The 27,065-nt window shown below is 37.5% G+C and overlaps 1 protein-coding gene across 2 annotated transcripts in view; it reads left to right on the top strand.

Annotated features, from left to right (window-relative positions):
- LOC126095731 (mast/stem cell growth factor receptor kita-like) overlaps nt 1–10,331 on the top strand; it is a 296,078-nt gene extending 285,747 nt beyond the window's left edge. Inside the window, exons 21-23 of one of the 2 annotated variants that reach the window (XM_049910501.1) lie at nt 4,413–4,558; nt 7,833–8,140; nt 8,345–10,331. In XM_049910501.1, the coding sequence (XP_049766458.1) occupies nt 4,413–4,558; nt 7,833–8,127 (441 nt within the window). In that variant the 3' untranslated portion in view covers nt 8,128–8,140; nt 8,345–10,331. Of the gene's footprint in view, nt 1–4,412; nt 4,559–7,832 lie in introns of both variants that reach the window. The other variant, XM_049910500.1, reaches the window with a different exon arrangement.
- Nucleotides 10,332–27,065: the final 16,734 nt, after the last annotated feature.

Here is a 27,065-nt window from a genome sequence, read left to right as displayed (position 1 = left end):
CATACAAATACTTTCAGAAACGACTTCCTGACACTTAAATCTATACTCGATGTTAACAAATTTCTCTTCTTCAGAAACACTTTCCTTGCCATTGCCAGTCTACATTTTAAATCCCCTCTACTTCGACCATCATCAGTTATTTTGCTCCTAAACTAGCAAAACTCCTTTACTACTTGAAGTGTCTCATTTCCTAATCTAATTCCCTCAGCATCACCCAACTTAATTCGACTACATCCCATTATCCTCGTTTTCCTTTTGTTGATGTTCATCTTATATCCTTCTTTCAAGACACTGTCCATTCCGTTCAACTGCTCTTCCAAGTCCTTTGCTGTTTCTGACAGAATTACAATGTCATCAGTGAACCTCAAAGTTTTTATTTCTTCTCCCTAGATTTTAATACCTACTCCAAACTTTTCTTTAGTTTCCTTTACTGCTTGCTCAATATACAGATTGAATAACATTGGGAAGAGGCTATAACCCTGTCTCACTCCCTTTCCAACCACTGCTTCCCTTTCATGCCCCTCAACTCTTATAACTGCCATTTGGTTTCTGTACAAATTGTAAATAGCCTTTCGCTCCCTGTATTTTACCCCTGCCACCTTTAGAATTTGAAAGAGAGTATTCCAGCCAACATTGTCAAAAGCTTTCTCTAAGTCTACAAATGCTAGAAACGTAGGTTTGCCTTTCCTTAACCTTTCTTCTAAGATAAGTCGTAAGGTAAGCATTGCCTCACATTTCTACGGAATCCAAATCGATCTTCCCTGAGGTCGGCTTCTACCAGTTTTTCCATTCATCTGTAAATAATTCGCGTTAGTATTTTCCAGCTGTGACTTATTAAACTGATAGTTCAGTAATTTTCACATCTGTCAACACCTGCTTTCTTTGGGATTGAAATTATTATATTCTTCTTGAAGTCTGATGGTATTTTGCCTGTCTCATACATCTTGCTCACCAGATGGTAGAGTTTTGTCAGGAATGGCTCTCCCAAGGCCGTCAGTAGTTCTAATGGAATGTTGTCTACTCCCGGGGCATTGTTTCGACTCAGGTCTTTCAGTGCTCTGTCAAACTCTTCACGCAGTATCGTATCTCCCATTTCATCTTCATCTACATCCTCTTCCATTTCCATAATATTGTCCTCAAGTACATCGTCCTTGTATAGACCCTGTATATACTCCTTCCACCTTTCTGATTTCCCTTCTTTGCTTAGAACTGGGTATCCATCTGAGCTCTTGATATTCATACAAGTGGCTCTCTTTTCTCCAAAGGTCTCTTTAATTTTCCTGTAGGCTCTATCTATCTTACCCCTAGTGAGATAAGCCTCTACATCCTTACATTTGTCCTCTAGCCATGCCTGCTTAGCCATTTTGCACTTCCTGTCGATCTCATTTTTGAGACGTTTGTATTCCTTTTTGCCTGTTTCATTTACTGCATTTTTATATTTTCTCCTGTCATCAGTTCAATTCAATATTTCTTCTGTTACCCAAGGATTTCTACTAGCCCTCGTCTTTTTACGTACTTGATCCTCTGCTGCCTTCACTACTTCATCCCTCAAAGCTACCCATTCTTCTTCTACTGTATTTCTTTCCCCCATTGCTGTCAGTTGTTCCCTTATGCTCTCCCTGAAACTCTGTACAACCTCTGGTTCTTTCAGTTTATTAAGGTCCCATCTCCTTAAAGTCCCACCTTTTTGCAGTTTCTTCAGTTTTAATCAGTGATCAGAGTCCACATCTGCCCCAGGAAATGTCTTACAATTTAAAACCTGGTTCCTAAATCTCTGTCTTACCATTGTATAATCTATCTGATACCTTTTAGTATCTCCAGGGTTCTTCCCTATATACAACCTTCTTTCATGATATTGTTTAAAATAGGACTGTAGATTCTAAATCTAAAACTTCAATATTTTTACGTGACATATGTGAGAAGTAATATATATTAAGTTCTGAAATTGTATTATTCTAGGCACTATTTTTAAATATTTGATATTGAATAAAATTCTATTATTATTATTATTATTATTATTATTATTATTATTAGCTGTGTGGTACTGTGTATGGACTCCTATGCCAATTTTTTCGATAGCCTGCTGGTGAGAGGAACCTATCACCACATGTATTAATACAACCATGAATTATCCTTTCAAGTGAACATGTTGTATTGCTTGAGTATCAGATAGCTATGTTCCTCTAAGAACAGCTACTGAAAAGTGCTTGAGCATCAAACACTCTTTGGAAGATTCTTTACTTGGGACACTTTAACACTTTTTGAAATTCGTCATTGGGCAATCTATAATTGTAAGTGCATGAAATAACAAGACACCTGTAATGCCCATATCTTTAATGCATTACGAAATATCGTATTCATGATCCATGGAACTAGTATTAATCTAATCTAATCTAATCAAGTCTAATAGACAATGCTTATACCAGATGAGCATATGTACATAATGAACCTTCATTAAGTATTTCACAATTTCACTGTTGGTAAAAATTGGTAATAATTTATAATAACATTGCTATGCAATATTCAGCATTATGTAAGGAATGATTTCATAGGCTAAAGATAAGTGACATTACCTATTAGTTTAGAAGCTTTACTGAGATTTCAAGATGGTATCAATGTCTGGGGAGGTATTACAATGTAATATTAAATTTCACAATCCAGCAATCTTTTAAATGAACAAGCAGAGACTTTAATAGCTTTAATGTAACATTTGTAGTTTATTAATCCTTTCATATGACAGTCAACAGTTTTTCCAAAACATCACAGATAAAAACCAAACATAACACTTCTGAACTCATTGAGAATGCCAAAGGCATTTTATTGTATAAAACAATCTGAAAATGAGGTGCCACAAAACTGAACTACCTGTCACAACAATCTGACTCAAGTCTGTCTGAAGTAAAAGCAAAAGTTCCAGTGGTGTTAGATGCATTATTTGCTATATAGATTTCATAAGAATGTGGCAAATTTAAGCAAACCAGGAGCAACATTAGTTGAATTTTGACCAAAATAAAATGTGAAAACAATTATCTCAGCATTGTTAGAGCTGTATGAAAATGAATACCAAAGATTTTGTGAACCAGTTTATTACTGTAGATGAGCCTCCTTACCTGCAGGTCAGACAAGTTAAGTAAGTCATTACTCATGGCTTTGTGTGAGAGAGCTTTCTTCTCTTGACATATGTCACAAATCTGGACATAATATGCATGCACATGTTTAGAAAAAAAGTGGAAATTTGGCCTGAAATTGGGTAAATGTGTAAGATGAATAGATTTTTGTTCAGTTACTACAGCTAAATAAAGGAATGATGAGATCATTCAGCTGTCCTTTAGAGTGTTTGTATTGTTCAAGTTGTGAAATGGTTCTGGCTCTGAACCCTCATTTGAATCAACAAAGAGAAGAAACGTACTTCCTGTAATTTCCACATAAGATTATTTTGTGACTATAGAAATAACAATTTGGGTTCTGTGTTGTGAATATATTGTCTCTCTGTCTCCACATCTGTTAGTGTGTTTAGTATAGTGTCTGCCATACATTCATATTCTGTGTGTCATATATTCATATTCTGAAGAAGAAAGCAAGATTCAAAGTCTGAGCTAAGCATTCATTTTATTATTTATGTGCCAGTCAACAGCTCAACACTTCCTCTGTGTGATGACCAGTTGTCATACAACTGATGTATTCCACTCATGACTTTCCATTATCATATTAAGACATCTTTCTGTGGTATAGACCAATGTGCTGACATAAGAACAAAATATTATGAAAATTAGCCACAGGCTTTCTTGATAATCAGGCTGAAGAGTTAAAAAATTGACCACAAAACTATCTTCTGCAGTTTACTTGACTTCCAGAGTGAAAGAAGCAGTATCTTGTTAAACTGTAGCAATCTTTTACATTAGCATATAGTGCTTTTACCTTGTTGTGAATTTTGAGATAACTTCACTCAGAAAGAACAAAGGAATCTTGGAAAGACTTGTATATACAGACTGTCACTGTCATAAGTGTATAGTTACTCTCAGTTAAAGTGAGCAGAATATAAAAAGGGAATGGAGGAAACACATTAGGGTACTAGCACATCATATGTTACTGCTGAAAATACTCAGAGGGTGTTACAGGTTTCTGCATTGTTATATGTATCTATGTGGCACCATCAATCACTTGTGAGTTGTGGACTTTCTTCACCTTTCACTATTGATACCATCCTTTAAGCTCCATTATTGTAAGATTTCATATGTTTTGTCTCATTCACTCTCATATAGTTAACATTCTGTAAATTAAGCACTAAAGGACTAAGGGCAGATTCAAATGGAGTGTGCTTCTATAATTACATACTCTCCATTCAGATGTTATTACTATTCTATTATTTACAGTATTTTCTTTTAGAAACTTAACCAGGCATTTTTTTCCAGCATTATCATAACTTAAATGATGAATATATCAGCATGAGTCCTAAACCAGGACCTAATGGAGATGACTATCTTGCCATGGCTGCTGCACCTGATTATAATAAATTACTATCACCAGTGGAAGGTGAAAATCATTCATATATAAATAGGTAAGAAAACAAAATTCCTGTGTAATTGTTCATACACTATGCTATGAGAAGTATCAGGGCACCTATTAGTGAAAATTAATATGTGGTGTGCCCACCTTTCACCTTTATGATGCCTTGAACTATGCTGGGGGCACTTCCAATGAGGTGTCTAAATATCTTTAGAGGAATGGCAGCCCACTCTTCCTCAAGAGATAAAACCAGAGAAGCTGTGATGTTGAGTGCTGGTGTCTGGAGAAAAGTCACATTCTAACTCATCCCAAAGGTGTTCCACTGGGTTCAGGTCTGGACTTCGATAAGGCCATTCCATTTCAGGAGTTCTGCTGATCACAAACAATTTCCACACAGCTGCTTCTTTATGATAAGGTGCTTTAAAATGCTGATACAAACAACTGCTGTAGCTGTACTGTTCCTCTACTGTATACACTACACAATGCTGTAAAACGTGTTCATATCCACCTGCATTTAGCATTTTCTTAAGCACAATAAGGGGACCATACTATAATCTCAAAAAAACATCCACATACTGTAACGTCACCTCCTCTTTATTTCCTTGTTGTGCTGTACGGCGCTTGCCATGAGTGTATCTCTTGCTTTTTGGCTCAGTTGGATAGAGGTTTAGTTTGAAAGACCTGTTGGTTTGATCTGTCACATGCAGGCTAAACATGCGGTGACCTATTGCGTAGGGCATGGGACGTGTGGAGCTCCAGTCATGGAATGGAGGCAGAAGATAGTTGGGAGTGTACTTTTGTGAGTTGTGCTGTGAGCCACCTTGAGGTTGTGGTGCTAGCTTTTCTGTTGCTTAAAGGGAATTCTTTGACAGTTGTCTTGAGTGGTTTGGGACTTGCATTCAAATGTGAATTTGGTTTTAAGTACTGCACAGATCAACTGGGCTGTCATTGTGTTTGTTAGCTTTGTAGCGGCTTATTAGCTGTGCAGGTATTGATTTCATTTCAGTTGATACAGTTTTTGATTGAAGTTTCATGGGTTTTAAGTACTGCCATTGTGCTCATTAGCTTTGTAGCCATTTGTTTGTTTACATTTGCCATTGGTTTTAGGTGCTGCTCTTATCAGCTGGGCAGATTTTTCTTGTTATATTTTAATGTGGATTCAATTGCTGCACAGCTCAGGCTAGCAGTTTTTGTGTTAATTTTTGAAGCTGTAGTTTGATGTTGGTTGTTGCCATGGCAGTTTTGAACTGGAGGGAGCTATTGCCGATATATATCATTTCCGTTAAGGCTGTAGTAGTAGGCATTGAACTCCATGAAGATTATACTTCAGCAGTTATGAAAATGTCCTTTATTAGTGGATTGAAATCCATTTGTATAGAAAAGCTTGGATGATAATAGTTTTAGAATGCTATGAAACAATTATAGTTTAAGAATGCTGTGAAACAATTATATCCTTCATCGCTGCATATCTGAAATTAGTGTCTGCTCTAGTCGCTCAAGCAGGTTGTCATTTCTGGCCGTGCAATTGGTTGTTGAAATAAGTGACTGTTAAGGTACTGTAATTGGGATAATTCCCCAGCCCTCCCTTCAAGCATTGCTCATGGGATCAAGCTTGGGTTACATCATTTGCACTGTACATGATGGCAGGTAATGTTTGCCAGGCATTTGCCACACCTTAAGCCTTTCATCAAATTACCACAGTGTATAGAATGTAATGTTCCTGTTGTATTTCATGCTTTAGATTTACCTCACGCAGGAAATACTAAATATTATTATGATTGTATCCAGTGACTTAGGTGACCATGGATGCAGCAGTCTCAGATTTCTTCACCTAACTATGCAGCAGCTGCTGGGGTGAAGGGGGGGGGGGGGGGGAATGATTCAGAACAATCCCTACTTTTCTTGAATTCTTCAAAACTACTGTAGTAATCTTCCTGAAACAAAAATTTGATTCAAAAACACTACTAACAGACTCAGATTTCAGAATGAGAACTGAGTGTTCTGAATGACTGTTTGGAATAAATCTACAATAGAATATTCATTTGTCTTCCAAAGTTTATATACAGTCGTTGTTCTGTTCGAAGGTTTATTCTTGAGATGACTCATTTCTCCTATGTAGGCTGGCAATTCAGAGAGCATCAGTATCACACCCATGCATATACTCCTTCTTGTGAAGTTATTACAATTGTCACATTGCCTTGAAGACATTTGTCTCTCAACATGGCTCACCAAACAAAAATAAGTAATAAATTCAAACAGTAGTTTTGTTATCCTATATAATAGTTTATTTGTTTTATTATTCACAAGTATCATTTGTTGGTAAGGCACAGGTGGGTGTAGTCATAACTCTTCTGGAACCACCAGCATAGCTCATCACTCCAGATCACTCATTTCCAGACATCCACTGTCAAGCGTCACTAGCATTGACTTCAGAAATGTGGGATATATGAGGAACTACTCAACTGTTGTAACCCATTATTCTTTAAATCTCATGGACAGCCATCACAGTCATCATGCTAACTAGAGAGCTGTTAGCATTTTCGAACTCATGAGTGATTTCTTCCACTGATTTCATGAGATTATTTTATGACCACCTTCTGTGATGCTCAACGGTCGCTCTCCATCAGTACATGAGGTCTGTCTGGTCTTGGTTTACCATGGTTCTTCCTGTGTCTTTCCATTACACAATCACATAATCAACAATAAACCTGGGCAGCTTTAAAGGATTTGAAATGCCCCTGATGGATTTGTTACTCATGCAACATCTGATGACTAGTCAATGTTTTAAGTCACTGAATTCTCCTGACCAAACCATTTTGTTGTTACTGCTTCTCTAGTGACAACACTACTCTCCACCTTCATTTATCTGGTGAGACTGCCTCTGTGACATCTAGTTGTTATTCCACCTTACATAGAGGTGTTTCAATGTTTTTCGTCATATAGCATGTGTGTGTGTGTGTGTGTGTGTGTGTGTGTGTGTGTGTGTAGTTTTTACGACACCAATGCCTTTTAGCTTTCTTTGCCATGAAAATAAGCTGTATTAATTGTGGCCTTCTAATTTATGAGGCATCATCCTTATTTCATATTTAGATTAATTCCTTATTCCATATTTAGATTAATTTGAAAAGTGGTAGTGATCATAAGAGGTAGACATTATTATTAAATCAAGAAGTGTATAAGCTATCTGTATGAGAAATTTGTCTTTTAAACAGAAAAATGTCATATCATCCATCTGCCTTATGTCTAAAATATATAATTACAGTTATAGTATTTTATTTATCAGCATGGAATTGTGTTTGTTTGAATGTTTTTATTTTTCCAAACAGTAACCCATTGTCAAGTGAAAATCCTGAAATTGAACATATAAGAGACTACACTGATATGAACTGTGCATCACCCTCTGGTTATGATGTCAGCAGTATTGATACAGGCTTCCACAGTGATGGTTCACAGAATACAACATATGAAGCCAGAGATGATAACAGCAACAAAACAGCGAAGCTGGCAAATGTTAAATTATACTCTCACACAAAAGATTCTCAGAAAGATACTGAAAAGCAAAATATTTCACCAGAAAATAATGGAATCTCAAACCCTGCATATTTTCACACCTCATTGTAATTCTCATTACTCTGTAAGTAATTTATTTGTTGCTACTGGTCTTTTAAAATCTGTATTTCTTGTGAATATTTGCTTCAAGATACCACATAAACCATTAAAAGTGCAACCTGTTGCATTAAATGACAACTAACTCATTTTAAAACTCTTTGTTCTGATGGTTGTGATACTATGTATGCATATTAATTGAGCATAATAAGAAATGTGTCCACCTCCATAGCTGAGTGGTATGGATGGATGACCCCAATACAGACGTTTCGGGTTTGATTCCTCATACTGCCAGTAATTTTTCCTTGGTGCGACGTAAAGGGTGCACTCAGCCTCAGGAAACCAACTGAGGAGCTACTTGACCAATTACTAGGGGTGCCAAGATCAAGAAGTCCAACAATGACTGGGAAAATGGTGTGCTGACCACATGCACCTCCATAGTGTATGCAATGCCACCAATGGTAAAGGATGACACAGTGGTTAGTCAGGCCCAATTGGCCAATCTAGGAATGCAGAACCTTACTTTCTTATAATTAGAAATGGAAGTATATTTCCTTGGTTGCTTAGATGAATGAAATAAACATCTCTCATTCATTATTTTAGCATGCGTGTTGCTTACTTTCAGTTGCCAGTAAACAGTATTGTGTATTGTATCTTTTTAAAAGATATTTATTTTATAGGAGATGACATCTAATATTTAGAAGTATTTGATGTTTTATTGTAGTTTATGATTTGTGGCAATGAACCTCAATAAATAAATTTAAATGTAAAACTGCTCAGTTGATGAGCATCTCTCAAGCAAAAGATGTATTTTAAAGAAATAATATTTCATTTTTTATAAAATACTAACTTATAGAAGATGAATGTTAATAAATGTCATGTTAAATTCTTTGCGTGATATCTGCATACAACATTAAATATTTATTGCCATTGTTGATTGCCCACAAAATGCACAGAATGTATAAATTTGATATCTGCATACCACATTAAATATTTATTGCAATTGTTGATAGCTCACAAAATGCACAGAATTTATAAAATCTTCAGAGATCTACTTAATAATTCTCAACTTGTTACAGGCTGAGTCAAAACTTTATGACCAGCTGCTTAACTGCATCTCGGTTCACCATTTTAATGAAAAACTCAGTGATTATGCCTGGCATTGATTGTCAGAGAGACGTGAAACTAAATCTCTATAGACTGGTCATGAAATTCCTGTCCTAGATGTGTTTCATTGGGTTCAGATCAAGTGAATTTTTTGGCTAAGGCATCAATATGAATTCATTATCATGCTCCTCAAACAACAGTGGCATGATTCTGGCCTTGAGACACTGACAGTTATCCCACTGGTGGAATTGGAACTGGGGAAGACATCAAGCTTGAAGGGATACAGGTGGCCCACAATAATGTTCACATAGTCCACACTGTCATGGTGCATTTGAATAGTAGCAAATACCCTGTGGAAGTCAAAATAAACATTCCTCACAGCACAATATCACCTAAACCAGCCTGCATACCTGGCATGGTACATGTATTAAGCAGCCATTCACCTGGATGACAGGATCTCTGAACATGGCCATCAACCTAGCACAAAAAATAAACATGCTTCATCAAACCAGGCAATCTGTTTCCATTGATGCACAGTCCAAGCTCAGATATCTTGCAATGCTGCAATCATAATTGATAGCTCTGGGCACACATAAGGGTAGTCTGCTGTTGAGCCCTATGTTCAACCATGTGTGCTGAGATGGGTGCTGTGAAACATTTATGCCTGCCCCAACACTGTACTCTGTCATCACATCATCCACAGATCACAGCTTAGCCTGTGTTACAGAGTGGGTTAGCCTCTAACCTCCATGTTGTGTGAAGAGGCATAGACACCCAACACCTTGCCTACTTGTGGTTTCACCATCCTTCAACCACTTTCCTTATGTGCTCAAGACAGCAGCATGCAGACAGCCAACCAGCTTAGCCATTGCTGAGATGCTCATTCCCAGGGGCTAAACCATAACTATCAGCCTTTGTCAAATAGATTTATGTTAGTGGATTTTCTCATTTGCATCACATATCATTGTTAGAATTAATTTTACGAAAAATTTCTTATTATAGTCTCAGCTGCAAATATTCAAAGTTGGTTGTTAATTTCAATCACAAGCAATGATTTTTTTAAAGTAAGTATTTTATCTTCAAGCATTTTGGATGCTGTTGATGCTGACAGTTTGTACAATCTGTGTAATATATAATGTTACATACAATAATAATAAAGAAACAGATAAATCATGTCATGCAAACATACAGTGAGTATAAATTAAAATTTTAGACTTTCTTTTGCACAATCAGAAAAGAAAGCTTTCGTGTTAAGCCAGTTTTGTAGAACATTTCTGAATGTTTTTCATGAGGTAGTGTGCTTCTGGTGGCAGTGCATTGAACAGTTTTACATGAAGATATAGCTTATGAGCCTTGTGTAGTCTTGTAAAGTGTCAGCCAATTTTATTTGGAACATGTGTTGTGACAATGAAATGATTGCCTTAATTTACAGCTCTCTTGATTTTCGTTTGTGTAGACTACAGCCTACATCCCATAGTACAGTGATTCCACATATAGAGGTGGAGTGATACTGAAGTGTGGAGGGAATGAGGTTTGCATAAAAGTGGTGGCAGAGAGTGGACAAACAAAGTCTGCATTACCAAACCATGTTGGAGTGGAGAATAATCAGGTTCATTTGCTTACTGTATACCTGATTACACATTTAGGTTATAATAGAAGGAAACATTCCACGAAGGAAAAATATACCAAAAAACAAAGATGATGTGACTTACCAAATGAAAGTGCTGGCAGGTCGACAGACACACAAACGAACACAAACATACACACAAAATTCAAGCTTTCGCAACAAACTGTTGCCTCATCAGGAAAGAGGGAAGGAGAGGGAAAGACGAAAGAATGTGGGTTTTAAGGGAGAGGGTAAGGAGTCATTCCAGTCCCGGGAGCGGAAAGACTTACCTTAGGGGGAAAAAAGGACGGGTATACACTCGCACACACACACATATCCATCCACACATATACAGACACAAGCAGACATATTTAAAGACAAAGAGTTTCTTTGTCTTTAAATATGTCTGCTTGTGTCTGTATATGTGTGGATGGATATGTGTGTGTGTGCGAGTGTATACCCGTCCTTTTTTCCCCCTAAGGTAAGTCTTTCCGCTCCCGGGACTGGAATGACTCCTTACCCTCTCCCTTAAAACCCACATCCTTTCGTCTTTCCCTCTCCTTCCCTCTTTCCTGATGAGGCAACAGTTTGTTGCGAAAGCTTGAATTTTGTGTGTATGTTTGTGTTCATTTGTGTGTCTGTCGACCTGCCAGCACTTTCATTTGGTAAGTCACATCATCTTTGTTTTTTGGTATATGATTACACATTTAGATCTGTGAGGAGAATAAATTTTATAACTGATTTGTTCAGTCATCTGTGTGAAAGATATCTTAATTTAAATATTGACTTGCTGCATCAGATGTTCCACCGTTTTATTCCATTTAATGCTGGAAGGCAAGAACTACTGACACAGTTTTGTGAAGACATCAAGTACAGTTTGTCTCAAAAAGATGCTTGTCCATCAACAAGGCCATCGAGACTGCTTACAATATTATGAATATGAAGATAATATCTGTTCTTTTGGACATGTCTGAAAGAACAGATACCGTTGGTGATGTCTCAAAAAATGAAATTATAATGAAATCCAGACCATTAGCTGCTTGCAGGGGTTGATAAATATCAATGGGGACAGTTGGAAATGTGTGCCCCAACTGGGATTCAAACCTGGGATCTCCTGCTTATATAGCAGACACTCTATCTGACTGAGCCATCAAGTAGACAGAGGATAGTGCAATTGCAGGGACTTATCTCTGGCATGCTCCCCGTGAGACCCACATTTCCAACTTATTGTCCACACACTACATTTGTAGTGCCTCTGCCCACTATACTCATTACTCAGCAGTCAATCTACCAATTCCTGTAGGAGTTTGAGCTGGTTGACATGCATCCACACTGAAGAAGATCATTGGCTTGTAAGCCTTATCTATATGAAGATGGTATCTGTTCTTTCGGACATAACTGAAGCCGTTATATTTGCTTGACAACTCCTGTGAAATTTTACAATACATTTGTTTGGATGTATCTGAGTGTAGTTAAATCCAAATCACTCTGTGCAAAAAGAATTACTAGTAGCAAAAGATTAATGCAAAATACTACAGTGTAAATGGTCAGTACATTGTCATATTTTTTGCTGAAGAAGACCACTGTGAGTGTAAACTAACATGTTTTACAGTACAGTTAGAGACCACAGCTGTTGTCCGCAGAACAAGCAAACAACTTAGATCATCTTCAAATAACTCCTGGGAATACTGCCCTTTAAGTGCATCAAAAATGACAGCTATCTTGACAGGTAATTCTCTCTGTTATTTTAATACATTTTACAATCTGTGCCTTGAAAATGACATGTTCTTACCTTTCAAAATTTTGGAGTTTTTGACAAATTTATCTAGCTGCATCCTCATAAGTGCAGAGTAAACACAGTGAAAAGCTTGAAGTTCACAACTACCAAAATAACTAGATGATTCATATTGGGCAATAAATCGAAAATTATTGGTATGTCACTCATAAAAAGTTAATGTCTGCATAATTCTGAGAATACAAATTTCCAGTCAATAAAAGCCAGAATGTTTTCTCATGCTACAAATGCAGCTGATATTTTGAAACACAAAAATACTTTTTCTTAACTCATGAATATTTAAAAACAAGAACTATTATTACCTTATTTTGTTCCCAAGTCTACATCACAGTAATGCCATCATGACTGGTATCTGAGTCTGTGTCCAAACCATTCGACTACAACTCACGATGATAGGTTCAAGGTTTATATCCATCTTCACCTCCCTATCAAAGTCATCTTCCTGGAGCTTTGCAGCATGCTGCACACAGTTTGCCCATTCTGAAGCAGATATGTTGTTTATTGCTACACACAAAAGTGATTCAGCCTGTGCCAAAATTAAATGAATCAGGTTATACTGGCAGTGGTACAGTGTTAAACACAGAACTGTGTGACCACATTCACATCCAAATAAGTCAAATTCATATGTTTTTTCACATGTCTTGTTTAAATTAATGAACTGCAGGAGTTCAGTATGGTTCTGGCTAATACTATGCATAGTATATTTATTTTTAAGTCCCAGCACAATATCCACTTTCCTGGTGTTTGTGCTCGGTGTTTTCTCTGTCACAGCTGAGTGATAGCTGGCATTGTCCATTATAACGACAGATTGCAGTGTCAGGTATGGCAAGGACTGTTCAGTGAACCACTTCTAAAAAGTGACAGCGTTCATTTCTGAATGATAGTCACTGCCATTTTTTCTCTCAGAAACAAAACCAGAAGAGATAGCACACAGAATAATTATTTGAGAACCTTTTCCTATGGGAGCATTAAAACTGCCAGTACCATCATTCATTTTCCAGCAGCTTTTCCTAGAATGTTTTTGATTCACCCATGTTTCATCCAGGTAATATACTTCTACATCTACATACATACTCCACAATCCACCATACGGTGCGTGGCGGAGGGTACCTTGTACCACAACTAGCATCTTCTCTCCCTGTTCCACTCCCAAACAGAACGAGGAAAAAATGCCTCTGTACGAGCCCTAATCTCTCTTATCTTGTCTTTGTGGTCTTTCCGCGAAATGTAAGTTGGCAGCAGTAAAATTGTACTGCAGTCAGCCTCAAATGCTGGTTCTCTAAATTTCCTCAGTAGCAATTCACGAAAAGAACGCCTCCTTTCCTCTGGAGACTCCCACCTGAGTTCTTGAAGCATTTCCGTAACATTCATGTGATGATCAAACCTACCAGTAACAAATCTAGCTGCCCGCCTCTGAATTGCTTCTATGCCCTCCCTCAATCCGACCTGTTAGGTATCCCAAACGCTCGAGCAGTACTCAAGAATAGGTCGTATTAGCGTTTTATAATCGGTCTCCTTTGCAGATGAACCACATCTTCCCAAAATTCTACCAATGAACCGAAGACGACTATCCGCCTTCCCCACAGCTGCCATTACATGATTGTCCCACTTTGTCTCGCTCTGCAATGTTATGCCCAAATATTTAATCGATGTGACTGTGTCAAGTGCTACACTACTAATGGAGTATTCAAACATTACAGGATTCTTTTTCCTATTCATCTGCATTAATTTACATTTATCTATATTTAGAGTTAGCTGCCATTCTTTACACCAATCATAAATCCTGTCCAAGTCATCTTGTATCCTCCTACAGTCACTCAACGATGACACCTTCCCGTATACCACAGCATGTTTTGAACTAACTTCTATTATTTCATGCATCTTTCTCAGGAATGTGGCTCATGCTGCACCCATCTCACTTCATTCTATTAAAAACCATCTCCCATCATTACTTTTAATGTATTTGAAATCAATGGCTTCCAAAATTCTTTGCATTGATGACATGTTTCCTTTGAAGCCAGTTTTCTCATTCATAATTTTAAAAAGTTTTTGTGAAGTCAGATATTCACCAGTAATATCCATTTTAAAGCATCCTTGTCAAAACCATTGATTTGTGTTACATCAAAACCATTGATTTGTGTTATAGGTTTTTTGTGATTTTGATGCTTTCCAGATGACACGAAACCAACTTCTGCTGATGTTACTACAGCTCTGACACTTTCTTTTATAATTCTCTGTACACTTTTTTGCCTACACCACATGCTTCTGCAGTCCATTCTTCTATCCTCAAAATGTGTCTTCAACATGTGGCTATGAAAAACTTTATAATAGTAGCTGAGGTTCACTCACATGTTTTAAGTATGTGTAACGGGTATTTGACTCTTCATAATTTAGTGCATATAGAATCTATGTCAAGGTTCCAAATTAATTTTGAATAAGTCTACATCCAGAAGTTCAACTGACTTACAATCATTGTTGGTATCGCATAGACTAAAAATTACATTTTCAGTTTTATTCTGGTTTACAGTTAATTCATTGTCTTTAAACTCAGATACTATAAATTCTTAAGTTGACTTTGCTTTGTTACTTCATCTCCTCTACGTCATTTCCAGTTGCAATGAAAGTGGTACCAGTATCATCAGCATACAGAAGAGATTGACATGGCATGGTAGATAGATCATTAATCTCTATACATAGAAGGCAATATCCTCATTGACTGACTTATTCATCATTGCACAACCCAAACCGCTAAGGATAGAAACTTGAAATGTGGAGAAGGTGTGGATCTGATACTGTAGACATTATTTTAGAAGGGATTTTTCGAAATACCAACCCTAAGGGGGTGGAATAGGGGATGAATGGTTTTTCAGAAACATGTAGCTATTAAGCCAGTGTTGAAGCTTGACCTTCGAAAATTGGTGTTTGATTTCTCAATCAGAAATAAAGAAATACCTATTTCAGCATTTTCAGAAATTTAACCCTATGGGGGTGAAATGTGGGTGAAAGTTTTTTAAAAATATATCATTATTAAAGAACTACTAAAGTATTTTTAAAGCTACGTCTATGAACATTGGTATTTGACTTCTCAGTTACAAATAAAAAAAATACATGTTTCATTGTTTTCGGAAATTGAACCTTTAAGGGAATGAAATAGGGGATGAGATTTTTTATGAAAATATATTATTATGAAAGAATTTTTAAAGCTAAATCTATGAAAATTTAAATTTGGCTTCTCAGTTAGAAATAAAAAAATATATGTTTCACTGTCTTTGGAAATTCAACCCCTAATTGGGTGAAATAGGGTCAGACTGATTCAATGACTCATCATCGGCCAGCCCAAACTGATAAAGATAGAAACTTGAAGTTTTGAGAGGGTCTGGGCCTTTTACTGTATGCTGTTTAAGAAGGGATTGTCCAAAAATCCCACTCCTAAGGGGATGAAACAGAGGATGAAATGCTTTTTTGAAGTATGTCACTATTATAGGAATTTTGAAGTTAGAACTACAAAAACTGGTATTTGGTTTCTCAGTCAGAAAATAAAAAATATATTTACAGCATTTTTGGAAATCCATCCAGTAATGGAGTAAAATAGTGGATGAAAGTTGTTTTTAAAGTAGCAGACTTCTTGCTTAGAAATTAAAAAAAAAATTGTGTCATTGTTACTGGAAATTTAACCATAAGAAAGTGCAATAGGGGATGAAAATGTTTGAGAAAATATGTCATTACATTACAAAAATTTTAAATATGAATTTGTGAAAATTGGTATTTCACCATTTGGTTAGATATAAATAAATATTTGGTAGGGGATGAAAGCTGCTATGGAAGTATCTCTACAAGAACACAAAAGGCATAATTAACAAACGCTTTGGTCTCCAGCTATCAGAATCGTTTTTTGGTCAAAACTACATTTGGGAAAGAACATGCTTATATGGCCTTAATTAGCATGGAAAGCTTAGAAGGTGTTGTAATTTGTGAACAACATGAAAATGAAATTGAAGAAAAAAAAAAAAATCTCTGCAAGCCATACAGTCTACACAATCAAAGTATTGGGTGCTAAGCTAGTATATATTATAAAAAAGGATCCCAGTATGGAATCACGAGGCACACCTCTTGAAACATCTAGGAATCAAGAGCTCATAGCATTAAACTGTACCTTCTGTTTCCTGTGTCAAGATAGGATTGTACAAGAGGGAGTTCTGTCTCTCAAATGCCATAGCAATTCAGTTTATCTGTTAGAATCTAATGGCTCTCACATTCAAATGCCTTGCTTAAGTCAATCAGTAGGGCATCAACAAATGATTTTGCTTCAAAGGCACTCATCATCATCATCATCATCAGTGTTCTGCCAAAAGGCAGGTTTTCACATGGTAGTTCTCCAGGCTGTCCGGTCTTCTGCCATCCTCTTCAGGTCTGCATAATTTCCTCTTCCCTTTATGTCATCTATCATCTTGTATCTCCTTCTTCCTCTCAGTCTTCTCCCACAAACCAATCCTTCCAAAACATTTGCTAGCAATGAATGTGCCAACCAGTTCTTTTTCCTTTCTCTTACAACCTTCAGCAGACATCTTCTCTCACCAACCCTTTCCAATACTCTTTCATTACTCACTCTTTCCATCCAGCTTATTCTCTCCAGTCTCCTCCACATCCACATCTCAAATGCTTCTAACCTTTTTTCATCCTCTTGTCTCAGTGTCCATGTTTCCGCCCCATATAGTGCCACACTTCAGACAAAACATTTACCAAGTCTTTTCCTTAGTCTTTTATCTAATTTTCCACATAGGAGTCTCCTCTTTCTGTTGAATGCCTCCTTCACTATGGCAATTCAAGTTTTCACCTCCTGTTGACATCTCAATTCTTCAGTTATTGTGCTTCCAAGATGTTTAAATTCACTTACTTGGCTAACGGTAGATTGTCCTATTTTAATATTGGACAGTCTGCGTCTTGTACTGATGACCATACTCTTTGTTTTTGCTGCATTTATTTGCATCCCATATTCCACACAAGCTTCATTCAGATCTTTCAGCATGTTATTCACTGTCCGCTCACTTTCTGCCACTAGTGCCATATCATCAGCAAATCTTATACATTCTATTCTCTTTCCACCAATACATATTCCTCTTTTCCCATGTAAGCTTTTCGCAAAAATCTCTTCAAGGTATACATTAAACAACAGTGGGGAAAGGCAACAACCTTTTCTAACACCTCGTCCAATGCTGCTTCCTTCTGACATTTCATCTCCAATCCTTATCCTTACTTTCGGGTGTAAATACAGGTTCTGTATCAGCAGTCTCTGTTTCCAATCTACTCCTTTCCTCTTCAAAATATCCATCAGCTTGTTCCACTGAACTCTGTCAAAAGCCTTTTCTAAATCTATAAAAACAGCAAAGATTTCTCAACCCTTTTTCATATATCTTTCCCCTATAGTTCTTAACAGGTCAATAGCATCTCTTGTTCTTTTTCTCTTCTAAATCCAAACTGCTCCTCTGCAATCCCTCTATCCAACTTGCCATATAACCTTCTATTCAACACTCTCAGCAAGACTTTACTTGCATGAGAAATTAGACTGATGGTCTGGTGCTCTTCACATTTTTTGGTGTTTCTCTTTTTCTCTATTGGTATCATAACTGCTGCAATGAAGTCCTCAGGCCATTCCCCTTTGTCATATATCTTGTTGCAGAGGTAGACTATTTCTTTTCTTGCCTTGTTTCCCAGACTCTTCAACAGTTCTGCTGGCAAATCATCAATTCCACATGCCTTCCTATTCTTCATCTCCTTCAGCACCTTTTCTACTTCTGCTTCCAAGATGGTAAATCCTTTTCCATCTTCTGGCACATATTACTCTTCTTCAACCTTAATTTCACTTTGCATTCCATCCCCTTTTTAAAGACATTCAGTATATTCTTGCCATCTGTTCAAAACCTCCCGTGGTTCTTCTGCTAGAGTTCCATCCGCTCTTTCTATTTCCATGTTATTCCTCTTTCTTTTACGTTCAAAAACTATTTCACTAGCCAGTCTATACATCATTTCATACTTTCCCTCTCTCTCCATTTTCTCTATTTCGTCACATTTCTGTTTCATCCATTTTTCTCTTGCTTCTTCAGTTTCTGTTCTTAATTCATTATTCAGTTTCCTGTACCTCTTTTTGCCTTCTTCAGTTTCTACACTTTTCCACTTTCTCTGTTAATCCATCTTTTTCAACATGTTTTCTGTTATCCATTCTTTCCTGGTGCTTTGGGATACTCTAATTCCTAGTACTTCTTTGGCAGAGTCCATGAACCCTTTCCTCATTTTTATCCATTTGTCATTAACACTTTCATCAACACTATCTTTTTGCCATTTTTCCATAAATCTGTTCTCCAAATCTGATGCATTTCCTACCTCTTTGAGTCTTTCTGTGTTTAGTCTTTCCTTTGCTTTACCTCTCCAGACTTTTTTTAACTTCACTTGTATTTCTCCCATCACTAGATTGTGGTCTGAATTTATATCCACTCCTGGATAAGCTTTAGCATTCTTCAAACAGTTCCTAAACCTTTTTTGTATTAGGATGTAGTCCAACTGATATCTTTCCCCATTCAAATTTGATATCATTGTGTAACATCTCCTTTTGTGGTGTTCAAATAATGTGTTACCCACTGCTAATGAATTTTCTTTACAGAAACTAATTAGTCATTCACCTCTCTCATTTCTTATTCCTAATCCAAATTTTCCTACTGTATCTTCATCTCTTCCTTCACCCACCACTGCACTCCAGTCCCCCATGATAATAACGCAGGCTTTTCTTTCTCGATGAGTTCTTGTATTTTCTCATAATATTCTTCCACTTCCTCAACTCTGTGCTGGCTGGTTGGCATATATACTTGTATTAATACCAAATCTTTTGAACTACCCTTCAGTTGTATCATCATCAGTCTTCCATCAATATATTGTACCTTCATTACCTTATTTTTCAACTTTTGCACTATCAATATTCCTACTCCGTTTTCACCACTCTTGATTTCCCCTGACTAAAAGAGCTTATAATCTCCACTTTCTATTCCTCATTCTCTCCCCATCTCATTTCACACAAACCGAGGGCATCTAATCTGTTCCTTTTCATCTCCTGTTTTGCATTCTCTAGCTTTCCTGCTTGCAGTAGTGTCCTCACATTCCATGTTTCAATTCATATCTTTCCTCCCTTCACTGTCCCTTTCTTCCTTTCAAATACCTCTACTCTCCATGTGTTCTCCTCCCGGAGATCCGAATGAGGGGAAGTCTTCACCGTATCCCTGGCAAGGGGCCCTCACGAGGTACTAGTACCGGGCCAGGTGAACCAAGGTTTTTTAATGAGGTGTTACTCCTCCCCCTCCTCCTTTCTCAACCGGGCTTGGGACTGGCTATGGCAGAGTTTCAAAGGCACTGGGTACTGTCAAAACACTTTCAACAGCTTTCAGCTTTCATCAACACATTACTTGTATTTTTTTAATGAAGAGGGCAACTACGGTTATCTTTAAGCAAGCTGGAAAGGAACAACTGGTAAAAAGCCAAATGTAGATACTGGAAGTTTCAAACAATGGAAACTCCAGATAGGAATATCAACAATGTAGGAAAAGACAGATTGCTACTTACCATAAAGTAGACACATCAAGTTGCAGGCAGGCACAGTTAAAAGACACTCACATATAGCTGTCAGATACAGTCTTTGTCAGTAAAAGACACACAAACACACACACACATACACACACACACACCATTCACACACTCACATGAGAAAACACAACTCACACACACATGATTGCCATTCCAGCATCTCAGGCTGGAATGCAACATCAAGTGGGATGCAAGCAGCAACCCAAAGAGGGTGGTGGAGGGGAAGGGGAAGGGATAGTAGTGTATGAGTGGGTAGAGAGACAAACCTGTCTGGTGGAATGTGTATGTACTAGACGGCCAATGGGCACAGTGTCTGGAAGTTGTGGGGCAGGGAGGTCAGGAGAAAAGGAACAAAAAAGGAGAGGAGCAGGCAAAGATGGGCAGGTGCATTGGCAGGAGGCTGCAAATAAACAGGATGGGAGATGAGAATGGGGAGGATATGATAGGATAGATGGAGTGGAAACTGTTGGTGTGGATATAGTATGTTACCATAGGTTAATGCCAGGATAATTACAGGAGTGGAGAATGTGTTGTAAGGATAACTTCCATTTGTGCAGTTCAGAGAAGCTGGTGGTAGAGGGAAGAATTTTTTTGAAACACTTTACTAAGTACTTCAGCCATTTAGTCTTTGCTTACAGTGACTTTCTTAAGTGACTATTTTGTGTTTCCTTCCTCACTCACTTAATGATAGCTGAAGTGGTCTTTCAATCAAGGAATGAAAAATTGACATTTTCTAAGAATGTCATGATGTAAAAGCTATAATGATATCTGTGCAAGCGGGTTATAAATGCTATATCCACCATCTTCTTTAGATGTCAGCAAAATTGATTACCCCTTCACATTCATGTCCAACATTAAATTTTGCCTTAGGCAGAAAGCTCTGTGCTTTGCAAGAACCTCATTCATTTCATTACATTTTATTTTAGTATAAAGTGGGATCATCAACGTATCGGTAACAATACAAGTGCTGTTCAAAAAGTGTTTGACTTTTATTTATAAAATCAATCTTTAAACAGATAAAATTGTTTGATGCTAGTCAACTTCAAAGCATGCCCCTTCAGATTCTACACACCTCTCCCAAAAGCTGCTGGCACTGCTGGAAGCATCACTGGAAAGTCTCTTTTGGTATGGTGTGCAGCTTCTCTGTCGAATTCTGCATAATGCCTTCCCTGTTCTGAAATATTTTACCTTTCAGTGTAGGGAAAAGTGAAAAACCACTCTGTGCAAGGTAAGTGGAATAGGTAGGCTGGCAAACCACAGCCAGGTTGTATTTGGACAAAAAACTTTGAATTATTTGAGAATGATGAAGGGTGCATTATTGTGGTGAAGGTGCCAACTGCCTGCTTCTCACAAGTCCGGCCATTTGTATCTCACTGTTTCACAAAGGTGACACAGAATGTCTTAGTAGTACTCTTTATTGATATTAGTACTTTCCAAGTTTTAGTTGTGATGGACCACGTCACTGGAGTCAAAGAAGACAGTCATCATGACTATCACATTGTGCGGACCTGCCTCACTCTTTTGGTTCTGAGAAATGATGGATGCTTCCAATGCAGTGACTGGAAGTTTCTTTCTGGATCATACTCACGAACCCAGGATTCATTACAAGTGATCACTGTGTTAATAAAATTGGGATAACTGCTCACAATATCCAGCATGTTTTGTGCTATATTCAAATGAAGTTGCTTATGCTTTGTTGTTAGTAACTTTGGCTCAAATTTTGCCTAGATCCTCCTGAGATACAAATGTTCCATTAAAATGGAATGAATGGATCCAATACTAAATTTAACCTTGTGTATGAGTTAATTGACTGCAATCCCCCTCAAACTGGGGAACTATCAAGAATGGGGTTCCACAAGGGTCAGTCTTGGGTCCTTTGTTGTTCTTATTATATATTAATGACTTGCCATTCTATATTCATGAAGAGGCAAAGTTAGTTCTCTTTGCTGATGATACAAGTATAGTAATCACACCTGAGAAACAAGAATTATCTGATGAAATTGTCAATACTGTCTTTCAGAAAATTACTAAGTGGTTCCTTGTAAACGGACTCTCACTGAATTTTGATAAGACGCAGTACATACAGTTCCGTACAGTGAATGGTATGACGCCATTAATAAATATAGACCTTAATCAGAAGCATATAGCTACGGTAGAATGTTCCAAATTTTTAGGTATGTCCATTGATGAGAGATTAAATTGGAAGAAACACATTGATGATCTGCTGAAACGTTTGAGTTCAGCTACTTATGCAATAAGGGTCATTGCAAATTTTGGTTATAAACATCTTAGTAAATTAGCTTACTACGCCTATTTTCACTCATTGCTTTCATATGGCATCATATTTTGGGGTAATTCATCACTGAGGAATAAAGTATTTATTGCACAAAAGCGTGTAATCAGAATAATAGCTGGAGTCCACCCAAGATCATCCTGCAGACATTTATTTAAGGATCTAGGGATATTCACAGTAGCTTCTCAGTATATATACTCTCTTATGAAATTTGTTATTAACAACCAAACCCAATTCAAAAGTAATAGCAGTGTGCATAACTACAATACTAGGAGAAAGGACGATCTTCACTATTCAAGATTAAATCTAACTTTGGCACAGAAAGGGGTGAATTATACTGGCACTAAAGTCTTTGGTCACTTACCAAATAGTATCAAAAGTCTGACAGATAACCAACAAGTATTTAAGAATAAATTAAAAGAATTTCTGAATGACAACTCCTTCTACTCCATAGAGGAATTTTTAGATATAAATTAAGAAAAAAAATTATTAAAAAATAAAAAAAATAAAAATAAAAATAAAGAAAAATAAAAAAACACACAAAAAAATAAAGTTGTAATATTAACTTAAGTATGTTGTTAAATTAACCTAATTATGTCATGTATTGGAAAATTCGACTCGTACCACATCATTACGAAATACCGTATTCATGATCCATGGAACTAGTATTAATCTAATCTAATCTAATCTAATCTAATCATCACCAGGACCCTTATGTGATTGATAACAATCTCATTTGTGGATGTTGAGGATCTATCTGAAAGTGTTTCACTCTTCACTGATGAGTGGCTATCTTTGAAGCAGTTGTACCATTCCTTTAACTGTGTGGTACACATCTTCATCCACAAATACTTGCTGAATCTTGTAGATTGTTCCAACTTGTTAATTTCCAAGGTTAAAACAAAATTTGGTGCAATAACTTTGTTACACTTTTTTTCCTGTAATTTTGCGTGCAACACAAAATCCAAAGAGTACCACTTAGATGTGTTCACTTGTCAACAGCTAGCCAGTGACTGGTTGTTTCTTCAGTGCACTATGCTTGCCTACAAACATAGAGAGTGCACACACCCTGATAGCATTAAATAAGATCAGATACTTTTTCAACAGCCTTTGTATATTATTTTGTTAGCTGACTCTGGGTTTTCATCAAAAAATGTCTGCTTTATGCATCATCCATTATTAAAATTGTGCCAGGTTTGGCAGTGAGAGCCACTTAAAGTTAATGACACAGTGTCTCAAAATTTGGTCCTGAAGTATGCAAGAATGAGATAAAAAGTGAGAAACCAACAATGCAGACAGTATATAAAAAAGTGAGGTTTTGTGGGCAAAGCTGAGATTAGAGAGGCTGATGGTAAATTATGTATTCCATTATTTTTGACCACAATTGTCTTTGCCATCCTTTTTATACACAGGAACCACCCTAGATAATTTCAGCTCCTCTGGAAAGTATCCCTCCGATAAACATTTATATATGCTATGAGTCAGTGGATAAACAATGGAATCAATGACTTTCTTCAGAAAATTGGAACACATGTCATAAATATCAGCACTATCTGATGACTTAAATATCCATACCATTTTTAATACAGTACTAGGCATAACCACAGAGATAGTGAGAATATTGTTGCAGAGTGTCCCATGATAATTTTTTCTGAGTTCTGATGGACTTGCAACATGTTTACTGATGCCATTGCTTACTTCCTCCACAGATTTAATAAAATAATCAACTGTGGTGGAAAGGCATTGATTTCGACCTTATGTGATTTTTTGGCAACACTATTATGAGATTCCTAGCAGCTCTGCATTTATTATTAGAAGTCTCACTGTACTGGGCATTGTGCATCTTTTTGGCTTCAATAACTGCTTTTTTATTATCATTTCTCCATCTTACATACAAAGATTTTCCATTTTCAGACTTAGTATTATTGCCTATATCTAACAGCATCAGTACATGATATTTCATATTTGACATTGTCTGAGTGTACCAAAAATTTTTCTTTTTTGACACCTTCTTTTTACAACCTCTGTCTGTTACTTTAGATTTTCTAATGCAAACACTATCACTAAATATTTGCAGAAGTGAGTTAAAGAAACATTCAAAATTTATGTTAGATGACTCACTGTTTGATAGATAAGGATTACCATCATTTCTCTGGCAGAACCAACCTCTTTCTGCAAGGGTTTTCCTGAAATTGTACATTTATCCAGTGGTCATTGAGCTAGTGATCATCATTTTTAAACTGGCCATGTCACCACTAAGATTGACTTAGCTGATCCTGTTACCATATATTAAAGACATTGTGGTCAGAAAAGGTAGACATTGTTACATGACATTGAGCTTGAGTGCATTTAAAATTAACAAATGTATTGTCTAAGCACACTTGTTCCCTACTGGGTTTATTGTTAACACACTGTGGATTGAACTGTCATGAAAGGTTTTTCAAATCACTAACACTGTGCTTATCACTTGACATGTCAAAATCAGAATTTTTCTACTTGGAGGGCACTGCCAAGCAGTGGTATGAGAACAATGAGGAGAAATTCAATAGCTGGGAAGTATTCCAGGCAGAACTGGGCAAGTATTTCGGCGACACACGACGACAGAAGTGCAAGGCTGAAGATAAATTAAAGTGCAGGGCACAGCATCCAGGAGAAACTACAGCATCCTACATTTAAGACGTCTTGGAGCTGTCTAAAATAGTGGATCCTAGAATGAAGGAGGAAGATAAGGTTGCAAATCTCATGAAGGGTGTTGCAGAGGACAGGTATCAAGCCCTACTCCTTAAGGAGGTTTCGACAGCAGACGACTTCATAAAATGTTGCCAGTATATCGAGGTGACGGAAAAAAAAAAGAAAAAAAAAAAAAATTATGCAAGAAGGCTGAATGGCTTCCAAACTTCGTATCAATGTCTGTGATGGAGGAAGCAACTGATTCCACAACTGTTTTTCATTAGATAGTGAGAGAGGAAGTTCAGAAGGCACCTGGATTGCACAGCGAGCAAAAGACTGAGATGCTTCAAGAGGTCATAAAGGAGGAAGTGGAACAGACATTGAACCCAATCTCTCGTCCTCAATTTCCCTTTAAAACGGTGAAAAAGTCGAGACCCAGGTAGAGTTACATTCCTACAATGCTGCATGAGGAACCTGTTCGGGCACCAAGGAAGACTGACATCTGGAGGACTCAGGTTAACCAACCAGTATGTTTCCACTGCAGACGACTGGGACATGTGGTGTGTCATTGTCGAGAAAGGTGGCGGATATTCAATAACACCTGTGCTAGAAGACAGCAGACAATCTTAGCTGATGCCAACTCTGGGATGATGAAGATGAACAAGAAGATGTGCGGGCAGGACAACGTAGGTCACCATCGCCGCAAGCTAGCCGCTGGAGAGGATGCTCCCCAACATGCCGATCAAGGTCTCCATCACTGTTTAGAAGCTCCAGCCGATCACCTAGCTGCCGCAACCTGGAAAACTTAAAGAGTGCAACCTTCATTGGAGGTGAGGCCACCGAAGAGAAAAATCCTCCGCCTTTGATCACTACAAAAATGATAGGAAACTACATTGATATCCTCATTGATGGCTGACCAGCCCAAGCTCTTGTGGACTCTGGAGCATCATATTCAGTCATTTTGGAGAAGTACCATTGCCAGTTGCAGAAAACCGTATTCATCAACAACAAAACATCTCTGCTGAAGGTGGCTAATGGCAAATATGTAAAACCTACAGGAAGATGTACCATTCGTGTGGGTATAAGTGGCCATACACAGCCCTCAGAATTCATTATCTTACAAGAGTGTGGTCATGACGTCGTTCTCGGATGGGACTTGCTCCTCAGGCAATTATAGATTGTGGTCGCTTAAAGATTATGCTATATGAGATGAGATACTGTGGACAGGAAGATGCGCATCCGAGTGTTTGGAGACTGTGTGCTGGATGAAGTGATCATTCCTGCAGTCAGCGCTAGAAAGTTAACTGTCACGTGTCATGCCATGCATAAACCCATGGATCTTGTAGTGGAAAGGAAGAGAAGCATACCACTGAAGAATAACTTGGTCATCCCAGCCTCTGTCATCTCGTTTAAGAACGGATTTGGTGAATTGTGGATAGTTCATTGTCACCGAGAACCGCAGATCCTTCCAAGACACATGTGCATAGCAAACGCTGAGCCATTAATTGAAGAACAGCTGAGCATCATAGAAACCTCCTATGCCAAGTCTGTGGGCAAAATTAGTGCTACCACAACGAGACAAGATCTTCTAGCTTCACGACCACCAGATCTCACTAAGGAGCAACAGAAGAAGCTACTTGCCATTCTTCAAGAGTTCTCTGAATGCTTCAATCGACAGGTGAAAAGCAAATTAGACAAATCGATGGTGAAGCACTGGATTAGCACTGGAAACCATCAACCAATAAGCCAGAGAGCATACCATGTGTCAGCAATGGAATGACGAATAATTCACGATGAGGTAGAGAAAATGATGAAGAATGACATCATCCAGCCTTCACAGAGACCATGTTTGTCAC

This window comes from Schistocerca cancellata, chromosome 8, assembly GCF_023864275.1.
Source record: "Schistocerca cancellata isolate TAMUIC-IGC-003103 chromosome 8, iqSchCanc2.1, whole genome shotgun sequence".
NCBI lineage: Eukaryota > Metazoa > Arthropoda > Insecta > Orthoptera > Acrididae > Schistocerca > Schistocerca cancellata.
The sequence above is the reverse complement of the archived record's forward strand: the minus strand, read 5'-3'. Positions and strand labels throughout refer to the sequence as shown.